Below are 15,927 nucleotides of genomic sequence, written 5' to 3'. Positions count from 1 at the left end.
CGTTTTTGCACACAAGATGGATCTATGAATTTCGGGATCAAATTGGGCATTTACCAATATTGCCATTTCTTACGGAATCTGTATTATCAGATAATAATAGAATTTCTTATCATCTTTACAGGCTAGATGGAGCTATGAATAAAAATTTAATCATTAAAATCATTTTTTCCTTAAAACAAATTTTTAAAATTCCTTCGAATGTCCAGTTTTTATATTTTAATATTCGTGTAAACGGTCAGTACTTAGTAGTGAAAAAACTCACACTTTACAGTTGCTACTCATAAAATTCCAATTTTGGGATAAAATTATTTAACGGGCACTTACCAATATTAAAAATTTGTTAAGGAATCTGTATTATTATCAGAGAGTCACAGAATTTCTTAACGTTTTTACAGACATGATGAAGCTATGAATTTTGGGATCAAATTGATAAAATGGTATTTACCAATATTACAAATTTTGTAAGGAATCTGTATTATCATCAGAGAATAACAGAATTTCTTATCGCCTTTACAGACAAGATGGAGCTCTAAATTAAAATTTAACTTAAAAAAGCATACAAATTTTAAAACAATTTATTTTTTAGTGTCAATATATTTCCGAGATAAAATATATTATTACAATTATGCATCATACAGAAAACTTTTATAAAAAGTATTTAAGACTGTAATTTTTTCTAACGAAATTAACTATTCAATCCAAATCCTGCACATGAGTTACTCTTTAACCTGGAAAACAAAGCAAAAATATAAAATCAATGATTTTTAATTAAGAATAGTTAGTAGCAATAAATACTATTCATACGTACATTTCTATAAATTGCGAGAACAGCATCGAACTCATCATGTCTGATTTCAATATTAGCATCACCATTTTGGTCCACATGAACCTTTTTTCCACTGCAGCTACCATTAATCAAATCTCCGGAAATGACATCACAATAAGTTCCAGATGGAAGGCAAACATGAAGTTTTTGGTTAAGATCTCCGTTTTCTAAATTAATAGCTATAAAACCAGCACTACCACGACAAAAACCAATTTGATAGTTGCCATTGTCCCACCAAGATTCAATGTTTGTTTTATTGACAGCATTACGAAACTTCACCATGTTGTAAATGGGTCTCCAGCGATGTTCACAGACCCATCCATTGCTACAAGTGTTATCAGAGTTAATTCCAGGAGACACAATATTACCATTACCATCAGCTGGTGGTCCAACATCAAAATTAGTGAAGTCGAAAGAACTCATCACTTGAGGAATACCGTATGGATGAGCCAGCATAAAAGCTATTGCCACCTATAAATTTGATATTGATGTTAAAAAATGTTCAAGGAATCTGTATTATCAGCAGAGAAGGCAGCACTGATCGGTAGAGAAATCTTTTTTACCCACCGTGAAAAGAGAAATTAACACTATCAATCTAAGTTAACTCTATGAATGACAGAAATTATTAAGGCCTTTTTAGACTAGATGGAAATATCAAATGAAAAATTTTGTTTATTAATTTTTTTCTGAAAGAAAATCTTTTTCTATCACTCCGCCAGGAATGAAACGACAGAACTTCTGATTGCTGATCGGGTAATTTTTCCATTTAGCTACTAGAGAGATCAAAAGAAGAATCATTTTTCAGAAACAAATGTAGCATTGTGCAAGGTGTTAGGTAACAAGTACATTTTTTAAAGAATCAGTTTGATCATTAAAGAAGGTAACGACGATTAGTATAGAAACCACTTTTACACACCGTGAAAATAGAAATGACCACTATCGATCTAAGTTACCCCTACATATAACAGACATTCCTAACGTCTTTTCAGGCTAGATGGAAGTATCAATTAAAAATTTTCAAAATTACATTTTTTCCGTTGGGAATCGAACCACAGAACTTCCGATTACCGGTCGGGTGATTATTTAAAATTTTTTACTGATATTTCGATCCAGTCTGAAAAGATGTTAAGAATTTCTATTCACAGATTTTTTTTGAAAAATCTACTTGTATTAATACGTAGCACCTTGCATAATACAGCGTTTGTTTCTGAAAAGGTATTTTTCTTTTGATTTCTCTAGCAGCTTAATGGGAAAAGCTCACAACCGGTAATCAGAGCCCGAGAACTTCATTTTTAAAATTTCATAATTTTTCCTCGAATAATTTTTCATTTTTCTTCATCATTAATATTCAAAAAACAGCATTTTAATCTTGTAGTACTTATGACAAAGAATCTTTTATAAACGGAATGAAGCAGTTTTTCAGATACACATTTAAAATTTTTAAATTGAATAATCTGTTTTGAACAAAAAATGTCGTTTTCTATGAAAGATGGGTTTTTAACAAAAAACTTTAATTTTCAACAAAATAATTAATTTTTTTACATAATAGTTTAATTTTCAACCCAAAAAGAAAAATTCCCAATAAAAAAATTTCATAGTTGGTATTTCAATAAAAAATGATGAAATTCGTAAAAAAAAAAGAATTTTAAAACCAACAAGACGAACTTAAACAAATGAAGATTTTTCTTTCATGCAAGAAAAACAAGTTTATCTAAATTGTTGAACCTTAGAACCAAAATATGATTTTAGTTAAGAAATTAATTTTAAACGAAAAAAATGCTTTTTCGCTAAACAATTAAATTACCAACCAAAGGCATAAGCCTTAAATCAAACAAATACGTTTTTAACAATGTCAGTTTAACTTTGACCCAATTAGTTCAATTTTCATGTAAAAATATAAATCTTTGAAAAAGTGATTTCTTAGCAAACTGTTTCAAACAAATCTTTCAAACAAAATAGTTGAATATTTAAGCAAAGAAGAAGAATTTTTAATCCAATAGTTGCTATAGTCATTTTAAAAAAAAGTTCAATTCCTACTGAAACAGATGAATTTTTTAATCATAAAAATAAATTTTCAACAAAAAAACAGTTGGATTTTCTGTTAAAAAGATTCCATTTAACTTTTCATAATAAAAATATAAATTTTTAAACAAGAAATAAGATTTTACGGAAAAAATTTAATTTTAAATCTGAAAAGACGAATTTTTAAACAACACAGATGACTTTTCAATAAATTTGTAGCATTCTATAGAAAGTAGTTTAATTTTATCAAAAAAAAAATGTCTCTTAAAACAGATGAATTTTCATTTAAAAATTGCTCTTTTCAAATAATTGAACTTTCATCCAAAGAAAATTCAAGATGACTTTTCAAGATAAAAATATGAATCTATTAACAAAAAATAAGGTTTCACGAAATAAATTGAATTTTCAATTCAAGACAATGGATTTTTTAACCAAAGCATTAGAATTTTCATCCAAAAAGTATGAATTCTTATCAAAATAGTGTAATATTTAACCTAAGAGTTGTATTTTTATCCAAAGTAGATGCAATTTCTTTTAAAACAGATGAATTTAAAAAGAAAGAAACTTCGAAAAAATAGTTACATTTTCTTATAAAGAATATTTCAGTTCCCTTTCCAACAACAAAATAAAATTTTTATACATTTAGTTAATTTCCTGCGGAATAGTCGCATTTTTAACCAAAAAGTATGAATTCTTAACAAGATTATTAAATTTACAAACAAACAGTTGCATTTTTTTTCAATAACAATGAAAATTCTGCAATAGTGGGTAAACTTTTATATAAAAAATAAAAAATTTCAAAAAAGTTGATTTTTCATCCAAAAAGATTTCAATGGACTTTTAACGAAAAAATATGAATTTTAAAGAAAAATTAAATTTTCTGGGAAAAAGTTAAATTTTCAACTAAAAAATTGCATTTTTATTCAAGGCAGAAGTTTTCGAACTAAACTTTTAAATGAAAAAGACAACTTTTCAAACAAAATTGTCATAAAAAAATGTTTCAGTTGATTTATCACTTCCTGACTGAGATTTTCTACCAAGAAGTTGAATTTTAACTAGAAACACAATAGTTGACAATTTAAAGCAGAAACAAGAATTTTTAACCAAGAACATTATTTTTTACTAAAAAAAGTGATTATTCAAAAAACTACATTACATACAATTAATCAAAAATGGAATATTAAAATTTTGATTTAACATTATTTTTTAACAAACGAAAACAATATTCAAATTCTTAAACAAAAAACATGTTAATTGCAAATCAAAAAACGATTGAAATCATTAAAAAATACAAAACTTGAAACAAAATAATATTGAATCGTCAACCAAAATATATAAATTCTCAATCAAACAGTTGCATTATTTATTAAAGAATCTGTGCGTTTCTCAATTGCAGACAATTAGCGATATTTGTTTAAATAAATTAAATAAACAACATTAATTTTATTGCAATTTTCCAACATATAGATTTTGTTTTTTCAGAGAAACAAATTCCTAATATCTTGCTAGCTGCTCTCTATAATTATTTTTTATCAATACAAAACAATTAGTAATTGTTATTTTAAAAAGTAATAAACAAAAACATAATTTGGCCATGTTTTAGTAGATAAATTTAGTTTTGTTGACACAATGAAATAAATGTGTATAACTAATGAACCTTCATTGTGATATTTTGCTGCTAGTCATCAATTCATCATTTTTAAATAAATTAAATAAACAAATCACTCTGAAGCCATTTTTAATGGAAGCATCACATTATCTTTAATGAAATCTACTACAATTTTTCAGCAAGGTCTCTCTGTTATGAAACACAATATTATTTGGAGAAACATAAACGAAATTAAAGTTTTTCATACATTGTTCATAATTTCGACTAATTTTCATAAATAATTATAAAAATAATAAACATGTATAAATTAAATAAATTTTCACAAAATGGCATCTTCGAAATTCTTTTGATAACGAATTTTCATTGTTAAATAAAAAACAATTAAGCAACTTTTTTCAAATATGCCTCGAAAACTTTGTTAGAAATTTTATAAGCTGTCATTTAAAAAAAAATTTTAATCAGTCGAATATTTTGGGCTAAAGGTTAATTTGTCCACGTACACCTCATTTGGCCCAACTGTGCGGAGCCTGGTGAGCCGAGTCTGGTCAGCCGAGTCTGGTCAGCCAATTCTTGTCAACTGAGTCTGGTCAGCTGCAGTTCTTTATACAAATTTAGTAATATGTATCATAGTTTCATATGCGGTAAAGCTATACTGTGAAAAATTTGATGTGTCATTTTAATGTCTTCTATTCATTTTTGGTATAAGAAAAGGAAACGATTGCTTGAGAAATGAGCCAAATTCATGATGTTAGTTAAGAAGTTTTCAAATCTAACCAAATTTTAGCTTCTGGAATTTGCCCAAGTTCACAATTTCACATAAACTTGGACATCTATTCTTTATTTTTATGATCTTTAAGTCAAGTATCATATTGCAATTCGCATATTTTGAACATTATGCCTATAAATTGCTAATTTCGAAATTTAAAAAGAAATTATATTTAGTATTTGAATCCTAATTAGGTACAAAGGATTTCCGCTCACCAGGCTCGGCGACAGTCTTTCGGCTGAGTGAGGGGAAGCCGGATAGTGGGGGAACGGTGCGCAGGTATCTGGGGCAAAGTTGACAATCACCCTTTAAACAAAGCTAGGAGAACACAAAGGGTCCAGCCTATTTAACAGATTTTAAAATACCTTGTACAATTTTGAATCCTTGTAAGTCAAAACTCGACCACCGCTGCGTTGGGTATCGTGGTTATCAACAAAAACCAAAGAATGATCTGATGGTAACATTCCCCATTTTTCTCCCCAATTAACCAGCCATTTCAAAGGATTGTTGCCTCTCACAGCATTCGATAATTCGTTTCCGTATTTAAATTCCGTTACTACTGCCATACCATCGTATTCTTTCGTGGATACAGCGCCTGGATCTCCAATTACTTCTTGATAAATGAACGGCCGTGCATTTTCAGGAAATCCGTGTTCAGTATTTAGATTGTGCAGTTTTGAATAGATTGCTTCGAGGTCTTTTGGCCACATGTGTTTTGCGGCATCAATGCTGTTTAGAGAAAAAATTGTTATTGTATTTTAACGATAGAAATTCCCCAAATTGATTTCAATTCCAAGCGTGGCCCCGATCAGGCTTCCTCAATGTGGCCCTGATCAAAGGTCCTGATCATGGCCACTTAGGGCTAACCTCGGTAGAAAAAGTGTTAGTTTAAAAATTAAATTTACTTGAATTTAAAATTACCCTTTGTCTTAATGAGCGAATATTTAACTAATTTTTAAGTCACTAATCTGAAGTTACATTTATTTCCATTTATATTTCCATTAATCCTGTTGGCAACATTCTCTATTTCTTTCGACAAACTTAGTTTTAAAAATTGATTATTACTTCTTAATTGTCTTATTTCTCTCAATAACAAAATTCAAAATGAAATTGTTTTAATTGCTAAAGTTTAAAGAATACTTATTTATTTTAATTTGACACGGTATTATAGAAATGCTTTGTAACTAATAACAACTCCTAATATCGACTTAATTTATTTAAGTCGTTTTTGAAATTGTTTGTACTATCGAAATTGCATTTGTAAACAAAAAATTTTAATATTAGAAGAATATAAAAAAAATCAAGAAAGCTTCATTTAATTAAAAATAAAATAATATTTTTATAAATAAAAATTATAAGAGTCCTGGTCAGGAGCAGATCGGGTTTTCCTTATGGTTGCCCCACCCTGGCCCTGATCGGATTAGACATTTTAATTCGAGTCTGACCCTGATTGGGATTTCCGACTGGAGCTAGATTTTGCCAGATCTGGCCCTATCTAGGGCCACTCTGAAATTTCTGCACGGGTTTTGATAAAACTAATTTATTTCTGCTTGTTGAAAAACGAGTAAAATGTTCTTCCATCAAAAGCTCAATATATAATTCTTTTATTGTATACACAGGCGGAAACATTATATATAGTTTATATATAGTGTGAAGTATTATTTATAATATTAAATTGTTTAATGTAAAAAATGTAGAAAATAAATGAATATTATATATAATACTTCACACTATATATAAAGTGTATATAAATTTTCCGCCTGGGTAGTATATACGTATTACCTAAAATAATATTATGTATAATTTCCAAAAATGTCTTTAAATTTCTGGAAATTTTAAAATAAAATTTTGGGTAAATTATCTAAAGTTACTATAAATCACCTGCTATACAACCATATATTACCAAAAAATTTCGTGAAATTCCGGAAATGTATAAAAATGTTTAAAGTTGAATTTCGGGTAGTTTATGGTGATTTACCATATTTAACTTTACAATTACCATAAATCACAAAAAATTGCCATAAATTTTAGTAAATTCAAAGACACTTTTTAATTGAATTTAGGGAATTTTATGTTAAGTTACCATAAATTATCATTGATAACCAACAAATTTCATAAATTTCTGGTTATTTTTAAAAATGATTAAAATTGAATTTTAGGTAATTTATGGTAATATACCACATTCACCTGTAAAATTACTATAAATTACCAAAAATTTCCAGTAAATTTCTGAAAATTTATAGAATTTTTCAATTGAATTTTGGGAAATTTATAGTAAGTTACCATGAATTACCAGTAATATTAATTACCATGAGTTCCAAAAAATTTCATAAACTTCCGCCAATTTATAAAAATATTAAAAAATAAATTTTAGGTGATTTATCGTAATTTACCATATTTACATGTGAAACTCCCATTAATTACCGAAAATTTCTATACATTTTCGAAAATTTATAGAATTTTTTTATTGAATTTTGCGCAATTTATAGTAAATAACCATAAATTACCAATAATATTACCATACATTCCCATGTTTTACTTTAAAATTACTATAAATGATCAAATATTTCCATTAATTGCTAGAAGTTCATAGACATGTTTAAATTGAATTTTAGGCCATTTATGGTAAGTTACCATGAATTACTAGTAATATTAACATAAATTACGAAACAATATCACAAACTTCCGGAAATTTATCAAAATGTTTAAAATTTAATTTTGGGTAATTTATGGTAATTTAACATATTTAACTTTAAAATTACCATGAATGACCGAAAATTTCCAGAAATGTATAGACATGTTTATATTGAATCTTAGGGAATTTATGGCAAGTTACTATGAATTATTAGTCATACTGCTATAAATGACCAAAAAATTTCATGAACTCCCAAAAATTTATAAAAATGTTTAAAATTAAATGGTGGGTAATTTATGGTAATTAACCATGTTTAACTGTAAGTTACCATGAATTATCTATAATATTACTAGAAATTACATGTAATATAACCATAAATTACCAAGAGTTTCATAAATTTCCGGGAGTGTACACAAATTTTTAAAAATGAATCTTGAGTTTTTTATGGTCATTTACCATATTTACCTAGAAAATTACCATAAATTACCGAAAATTTCCATGAATTTCCGAAAATTTATAAAATCTTTCAATTGAATTTTGGGGAAATTTATGGTAACTTAACATAAATTACCCGTACTGTTACCGTGAATCATGCTTCCTTTATACGTACTGAAAACATGCAGTCGTCGAAAAAATTTTGTCTTTAAGAAATAAATGTTTAGAGATAAAATTCCTCATTTTTAAACTTTTGCATTAGAAAAAAAAAATATTTAGAAAACAAATCCCTCTTCTTAATCGGAATTCGTTAAAATTTGAGTTCCCTCTTTTAAATTTGAGGCAAAGAAAGTACTTCAAGCAGTTAACTGAAAATTTAACTATTTCATTTTTTGTTGAAAATTAATCTTTTCTAGTTCAAAATTCACTAATTTAGATAAAAATTTTCCTTTTTTAATTGAAAATTCTTCTTTTCGTTTAAAACGCAAGTATTCGCGTTAAATATTTATGATTTTAGTTGAAAATAAACTGCTTGGTTGAAAGTTAATCCTTTTAGCCAAAAATTAAATGATTCTATAGTTACAAATTCATAATTTCGGTTGAAAATTCATCTTTCGGGGTTATAACTTAACTATTCCAATTGAAAATTGACAATTTTGTTAGAAAATTCATCACTTTGCTCGAAAATATTACAATTTTTCTAGTTATTTTATTGTTGAAAGCTTTTTTTTTGCAGAAAGTAATTTTTATAACTGATCATTGAACTTATTCCAATTGGAAAATCCAAACTTTTACTTGAAAATTCATCTTTGATTAAACATTAATTTTTAACGTAAAATTTAATTATTTAAGTTTCAGGTAATATTTTTTCTTTCTTAATAAAAATTAATTTTTTTGTTTGAAAATTCAACTATTGCAGTTAAAGATTCATCTTTTAAGTTGAAAACTCTTATATTTGATTGAAAATTACAATTTTTTAGTTCAAAATTCAACTACCGAAAATTTGATTTCATTAAAAATTCAATTATAGTTTTTAATTAATAGTAAATAATGTTATAGTTATAATTTTATTTTAAAATTCATGTTGAAAAATGAACTATTTCCTTAAAAATCTATTTTTTTGTTAATTGTAATTTAATGTTTTTCATGAAGGTTTAACTATTCCATTTTTCCTAAAAAAAATTGAAATCTTTAAGTGGAAAATTAAAGTATTTGTTTCAAAATTCAATTACCGCAATGAAATCCTATGCCCAATTCAAAAATGTGCGTTTCACCATTTTTTTAGATAAGAAAATATAAAGTTGCATAGGGGTAAGTCGTCCTAAGTCGACACTGTTGGTGAAGCCGGCACCCTCAAGTTTCTCAGAGATGGCGCACGCGTCGGATGAAATATTTTGTCGTATTACAGGTTGGTAGACACTGAAGTAATTTACGCTGACAATCGTCACTTCAATTTTAACTGGACAACATGAGCGGGGTATACATTTTTCGTGAAAACGGAATTTCATTTTGTTCCATTCTTGTAAAGTTAAATAGATTCAGTGTGTTGTTTTCTGCATTTTCGTGCTTTTGCCTGATAAAGTGGATTTTTTATTCGGATTTTTTACGTGTTCGTAATAGCATAAAAAGTCTTAAACATTCTTAGTGGTCCTGAGTCGGCACCAAACATGTGGTCCTGAGTCGGCAGCTTTTTTTCTGTTTCTTTTATTGTTATTTGTGATTTGACTGCATGTTGCTTGTCTCTTGTAGGTGTCCTTTTATTTTATGCTATTTTCTCATTGGCTTTTCGACTCAGGGGGTGCCGACTTAGGACCATCATTAAAAAAAAAATCAAAAATCCACTTCTCTTTGTCCTATTTTGCGACCGCAAAAATCACTCGAAACTGTTGTAAACAACATAGAAGTGTAGATAAAGGATCGCGGTACCTGACCAAATTTATTAAAGCGCCATCTAACCATGTTTACCATCTGTTTTCGAGAAAAATTCTGACTGTGCCGACTTAGGACGAATCTTCCCTACTTCACTGATTAAATAATGTACAAAATTATACTAACCGGAATCCACCAACACCAGCATCAATTGCAGCATTCATGAAATCTGCCATCTTGTTCCTAACATATTCCTGTGACTGATCAAGGTCATGCAAACCTACAAGCTCACAATTTCTAACGTTATTAGCGTTTGCATAATTATTGACGGAGCATTTAGGATGGAAATTTGCGGGGCCATAAGGTACGGCTGGAAATTGAAGACCTTTGGTGTCAGCCCTTGAACCTCCGGTTCCAAGGTCAGTCGGTTGATCTGCGCTCATGTGATTTAAAACTGCGTCAACGTAAATTCGCACACCAGCTTTGTTGCATCTGTGAAGCATATCTCTAAATGAATTTTCGTCACCGGACCTTGTTGACCAGCCGTATGAAATCGGCTGATAACGCTCCCACCAGGGTCTATTTCCAACGATTACGTTCTCCTGAATCGGTGAAACCTGGAAGTCAGAAAAAAACATTCCATGTCTGCAGTGTTGATCAAAAACATTCAGTATTTCAATTCAAAAGGTAACTTTAATTTGTTTTTCTGAAATAATTTTTTCTATTAGGAGAGAAATTAAAAGGGTGCAGTAAAGAAACTAGATAACCAACAAAATCAGAATTTTTCAGCTGTGCAAGAAAAGATTCTGTAAAATTAAAATCAGAATTTAAAGAAAAAACAAAAGTCCACTCCTCAACTGAAGTGTTTCTGAAGAAATGCCGAAAAATTGTGACTAAAAATGATTATCTAGTTCCGAAGAATTAAATGTGGAAGTTGACAATCGAGAAAATGACAGGATCCTGAAATTGGAAGAGGCTACGCTGCGGATTGTTATAAAAAGTGAAATTTTCAGTTTTAACAAAAAACCAAAATCATCTCTTGAAACATTGATTCGATTCATTAGAAGAAAATGAGTTTGATCGGAAAAAACGAACCATTTTTGAATAAATTATTAAATAATTATCGATGTTAAAATTGTACGGCTTTTAAAAATCTTCTTTAGAAAACAATTAAAAATCTAATTTTTAATTTAAAATAAGTAAGAACGTACTCCCGAGATCTGAATAAATTGAAAAAGAATAAAAAACTTTAATATAAAAAAATTATTCTGTTACCTACTTATGTTTTACCTATAAAAATGGAATCTAAAAAAATTGAAAGTTTTACATTTCAACCAAAAGATAATAAACATCTAAAAAATAGATCAATTTTAAAATCATGGACACGATTTTGCAACCGAGGAGATGAATTTTCTATGAAGAGGAAAAAATCTTAAACCACAAATGGAATAGTTACAGTTTCCTTCAAAAAAAGAATTCAATGTTCAACCGAAGAGACAGATTTTCAACAAATAACCATTTTTAAGTAAATATTTTTCGTACAAAAAAGACAAATTTGCAACTAAAAAAGATCAATTTTCAAGCAAAAATGGAAAAGTTACGCTTGCAGTTAAAAAGGCTTATCAATTTTTTAATTTCAACAAAGTAGGTAAATTTTAAACCAGAGATAAATTTTCAAACAAACCAAAAGTACATGTTTACGAATTTATTCAATTTTTACTCCAGTAGTTTAATTTTTATTTGAAATCATAAACGTTTAGCTGCAATACTTATTTTTTCAGTTAACAAAAACATGAGTTTTCAAAAACAAAATAATACTTACAGTTTTTATTTGAAAAATTAATTTTTAACAACAAAAAAATGTTTTTACATCATGTTGTTTAACATTTACCCAAATAGTGGATTTTTCATTTTGAAAAAGAATGATTTTTCAATCAAAAATGGAATAGTTACAGTTTCCCTTAATATTATTAATTGTGAACAAAAAAAAGAAGAATTTTCAACGAACTAGTTAAACTTAAAATAACCCCCCTACAATTTTTATCTAAAAAGAAGACTTTTAACGAAGTTGGTGAATTGAAAAAAAATATTAAAAAACTTTATCTAAAAAGATAATTTACAGGAAGAAAGGTTTATAAAAAAGCGTAAATTATATTTTTTAAATAAATAAATTATAATAATTTCCAGAAGTACATTCTTTTTCGAAATTGAATATTTATGATTTTAGCTTTCTAGATTTGAAGATTTTAGAAAAAAGTTACGAAGAAGAAAAAGAAATATTTAGATAGAAATTTTTAAAAAATTAAGAGTACCCCAACTTTTAGCCATTTTTCCATTTATTACGATGTCCAAATTTTTTTATACAAAGACACAATTTTCGATAAAAATATTGGCTTCCTACTTCTGTATTACAATCCTTCAATTATCTGTTTTATTTGATAATAAATGAAATTACTATTGTTAATTAGACGGTCGTGACTCTTATCTGAAAAACACCAGCAGCGTAGCGGAAAGACGCAGAGCGTGAGTACACAGTCAAGTATATTGCGCAATATTATGCATTTCAATTAGAAACGGCTCAGAAGGCTCTGAGTCGAATATAGTACCGTAAAATATGGCTAATCGAAAATTGGGTTAAAGTTTGCGCCTTTTCTGAAAAATATCCTCGTTTCTTTGCTTGAATTTACGTTCTGAACAAAAATTCTACTGTTTGATTAAAAATTGAATTATTTTGTTGAAAATGCAACTATTTTGTTAAAAACTCACCTTTTTCAGTCAAAAATTCAAGAACTTGTTTAAAAGTTGAACAGCTTAGTTAAAACGTTATCTTCTTAGTTAAAGAATCATCTTTTAAGATAAAAATTTAAATATTTCGTTTGTTTTTTGTTAGAAAATTAACTTTTTTAAATTTAAAATTGAATTTAAATTGAATTTAAAATTGCAAATTTATCTTTCTTTCTTAATTAAACTGTTTGTTTATAAATATTTTTTTAAAGATTCACCTCTATAGTTCAAAATTCAACTGTTTTATTGAATAGTCGTATTTTTCTATTACTTACAACTGTTTGTGATTAAAATTAAAATCTGTTTTGGTTAAAATATCATCACACACACTTTTCTTTGTAAAATTAAATCCCTTTGTAGAAAATTCTTCTTTTTGGATTGAAAATTCAACAATTTAGCAGAAAATTAATTTTTATATTTGAAAAGTAACCTTCTTGCTAACAATCCTTTTTTTTTGCTTATAGAAAAATCAATTATTCTGTTAGAAAATAGGTCTTTTTTGTTTGAAAATTTCCATCCTCGTATATATAATTTTTTTCGGTTAAAAATTCAAGCATTTGATATAAAATTAATTTTTTTGATAAAGACATTCAACTATTTTGCTAAAAAAATTCAGGTATGTGTTACAAAATTAATCAATTCATTCAAAAAATTAACTAGTTGTTAGAAAATGATTTTTTTTATAAATGCACAGTTTTAGTAAAAAAAACTCAAATCTTTGATTGCAAAATTAATCAATTTTGTTAAAAAATCATCATTTTGCCGCAGATACAACCATTTGGTTAAAAGCTCAACTTTTTGGTTTAATTTAAGTGAAATAACATTCTTTTTTTCAAACGAATAATTTTTCAAACTGAATATATAAGTATCGCATTTCCGACTGAAAATTTGTATTTCTTAGTAGAAAACTCAACTAGTTTGATAAAAAGCAAACCATTCATTTGGAAAATGAACTACATAGTAGAAAACTTATTTGTAGAAAATCCATAATGTCGGGGACAAAATTCAACTTTAATTTGTGTAAAATTAATATATATTTTTGAAAGTTCGTCTTTTAAGTAGAAAATTAATTAACTTTTCCAATGTAACGTAACTATTCCATTTTTTGATATTTTTTTTTTTTTTGTAAATTCAACAATTTTTTTAGAAGATTTAACTATTTGTTGTTAGGTGAAAAATACAATTCTTTTCTGAAAAATTCAGGCAGTTTGTTAAAAATTCGTCGTTCTGGGTATCAAATCATTCTTATTTTCTTTAAGTGTATCTTTTTTTACTTTAAAGTTTTTGTTCGAAAATTCTTTTTTTTTTTAATTAATTATTTAAACGAAAAATGTAACAGTTTTATTTTTTTAGAATATTCGTCTTTTTAAAAATTAAATTATCCTTATTTGTTTTTAAATCATTATTTTTAGTGAAAATTCATGTATATTTGTTCCAAATTCTTGTTTCCAAGTTAAATTTATTCAGCTGAAAATTGGTTTTTTGTTGTTGTTGAAAATTAACTTTTCAAAGTGAAAGTTTAGCTATTTCAGTTTTGGTTAAAAACTTATATTTTTTAGGTATAAATTCGTCTCTCTTGATTTAAAATTAAATTATTGGTAAAAATTCATCTTTGCAGGCTTGACATTTAACTATTTTGTTAAGTAATCTTTTTAGTCAGAAATTTAACTGTTTTGTTGTTTTTTTTACTGCTTTTTGTTGTTGTTTTTTTTAACTCAACTATGCATAATTGCTTATAAATGTAACTATTTTGTTAAAAATTTGATTATTTCGCAAAAGAACTAGCATATATTTTCTTTTTTAGTAAAAATTAATTTTTTAGTTTGAAAATTCAACTTTTGCAGTTAAAGATTCATCTTTTAAGTTAAAAAGTCTTATATTTGGTTGAATATTAAAATTTCTTAGTTCAAAATTTAATTACCGAAAATTTGTCTGATTTCTTTAAAAATTCAACTACTGTTTTTAATTAATAGTAGTTAATGTTATAGTTATAATTTTATTTTTAAATTCATGATTTTTGTTGAAAAATGAACTATTTTTTTAAAAACATTTTTTGTTAATTGTAAATTAATGTTTTCCATGAAAGTTTAACTATTCCATTTTTTCTATAAAAAATGACATCTTTAAGTGAAAAATTAAAGTATTTATTTCAAAATTTAATTACTGCAATGAAATCGTCTACCCAATTAAAAAATGTTCGTTTCACCAATTTTTTAGATAAGGAAATATAAGGTTTTGGTTAAGAATCCATCTTTTCTTGTTTTTTTAACTGAACTATGCATAATTGGTTATAAATTTAACTATTTTGTTGAAAATTCGATTATTTCGCAAAAGTACTCGCATATCCAGTTTATGTTTTGTACGTATTTCGGGGATGCTCCCCGGTTATTTTGAACCAAGATAGAAAAGAATCGCACTAAGCGTTTTCAAGAAAAAGAAGTTTTTCATTTTTAAAGTGAAGAAAAATTGGTTTTTATCTCTAAATTTTTAAAAACATAATTTTTACTTGTTCAAAATCTCATATTTTTCGAAAAAGAAGCAAAAGAGGAATAGCAATTCATAGTTTCAAATTGTTCAGCTTCTTGAAATCTATAAAATTTTATTATCACCAGATGTTTATATTGTTTAACTCAATAAATTTTTGAAAATTTCGCAACCCTTTCCAGATTTTGATGTTGTTTAACACAATACATTTTTCCAAAAATATAGAAAAAATCAAATATATAAGAGCATTTATTTCAACGAACTTTAATATTTTATTGTTAACTGTCTATTCAGAGAACATATTCCACGAGATTATTAAGGTTTCTGAGCTTCATTGTGAAGAAAAATTGGTTTTTATCTCTAAAATTTATAAAATATAATTTTTAGTAATTTAGCTGTTCTCGAAAACGTCGTAAAATATAAATAGCATTTCATAGTTCAAAATTTCACAGCTTTTTAAAATATATTAAATTGCAGCCCTTCCAGATGTTTTCATT

General features: G+C 26.8%; 1 protein-coding gene across 1 annotated transcript; it reads right to left on the bottom strand.

Moving 5' to 3' along the window:
- Positions 1 to 614: 614 nt before the first annotated feature.
- On the bottom strand, positions 615 to 10,800 carry LOC117174540 (alpha-amylase). The gene is made up of 4 exons (XM_033363743.1): positions 10,349 to 10,800; positions 5,589 to 5,952; positions 809 to 1,297; positions 615 to 728 (listed from the first exon to the last, which is right to left on the bottom strand). The coding sequence occupies exons 1-4, from the start codon at positions 10,798 to 10,800 to the stop codon at positions 717 to 719; spliced, it is 1,317 nt and encodes a 438-aa protein (XP_033219634.1). The 3' UTR covers positions 615 to 716.
- Positions 10,801 to 15,927: the final 5,127 nt, after the last annotated feature.

Source organism: Belonocnema kinseyi, chromosome 6 (assembly GCF_010883055.1).
Source record: "Belonocnema kinseyi isolate 2016_QV_RU_SX_M_011 chromosome 6, B_treatae_v1, whole genome shotgun sequence".
Classification (NCBI taxonomy): domain Eukaryota; kingdom Metazoa; phylum Arthropoda; class Insecta; order Hymenoptera; family Cynipidae; genus Belonocnema; species Belonocnema kinseyi.
Note: the sequence above shows the minus strand (reverse complement) of the source record. Positions and strands in the feature narration are given on the sequence as shown.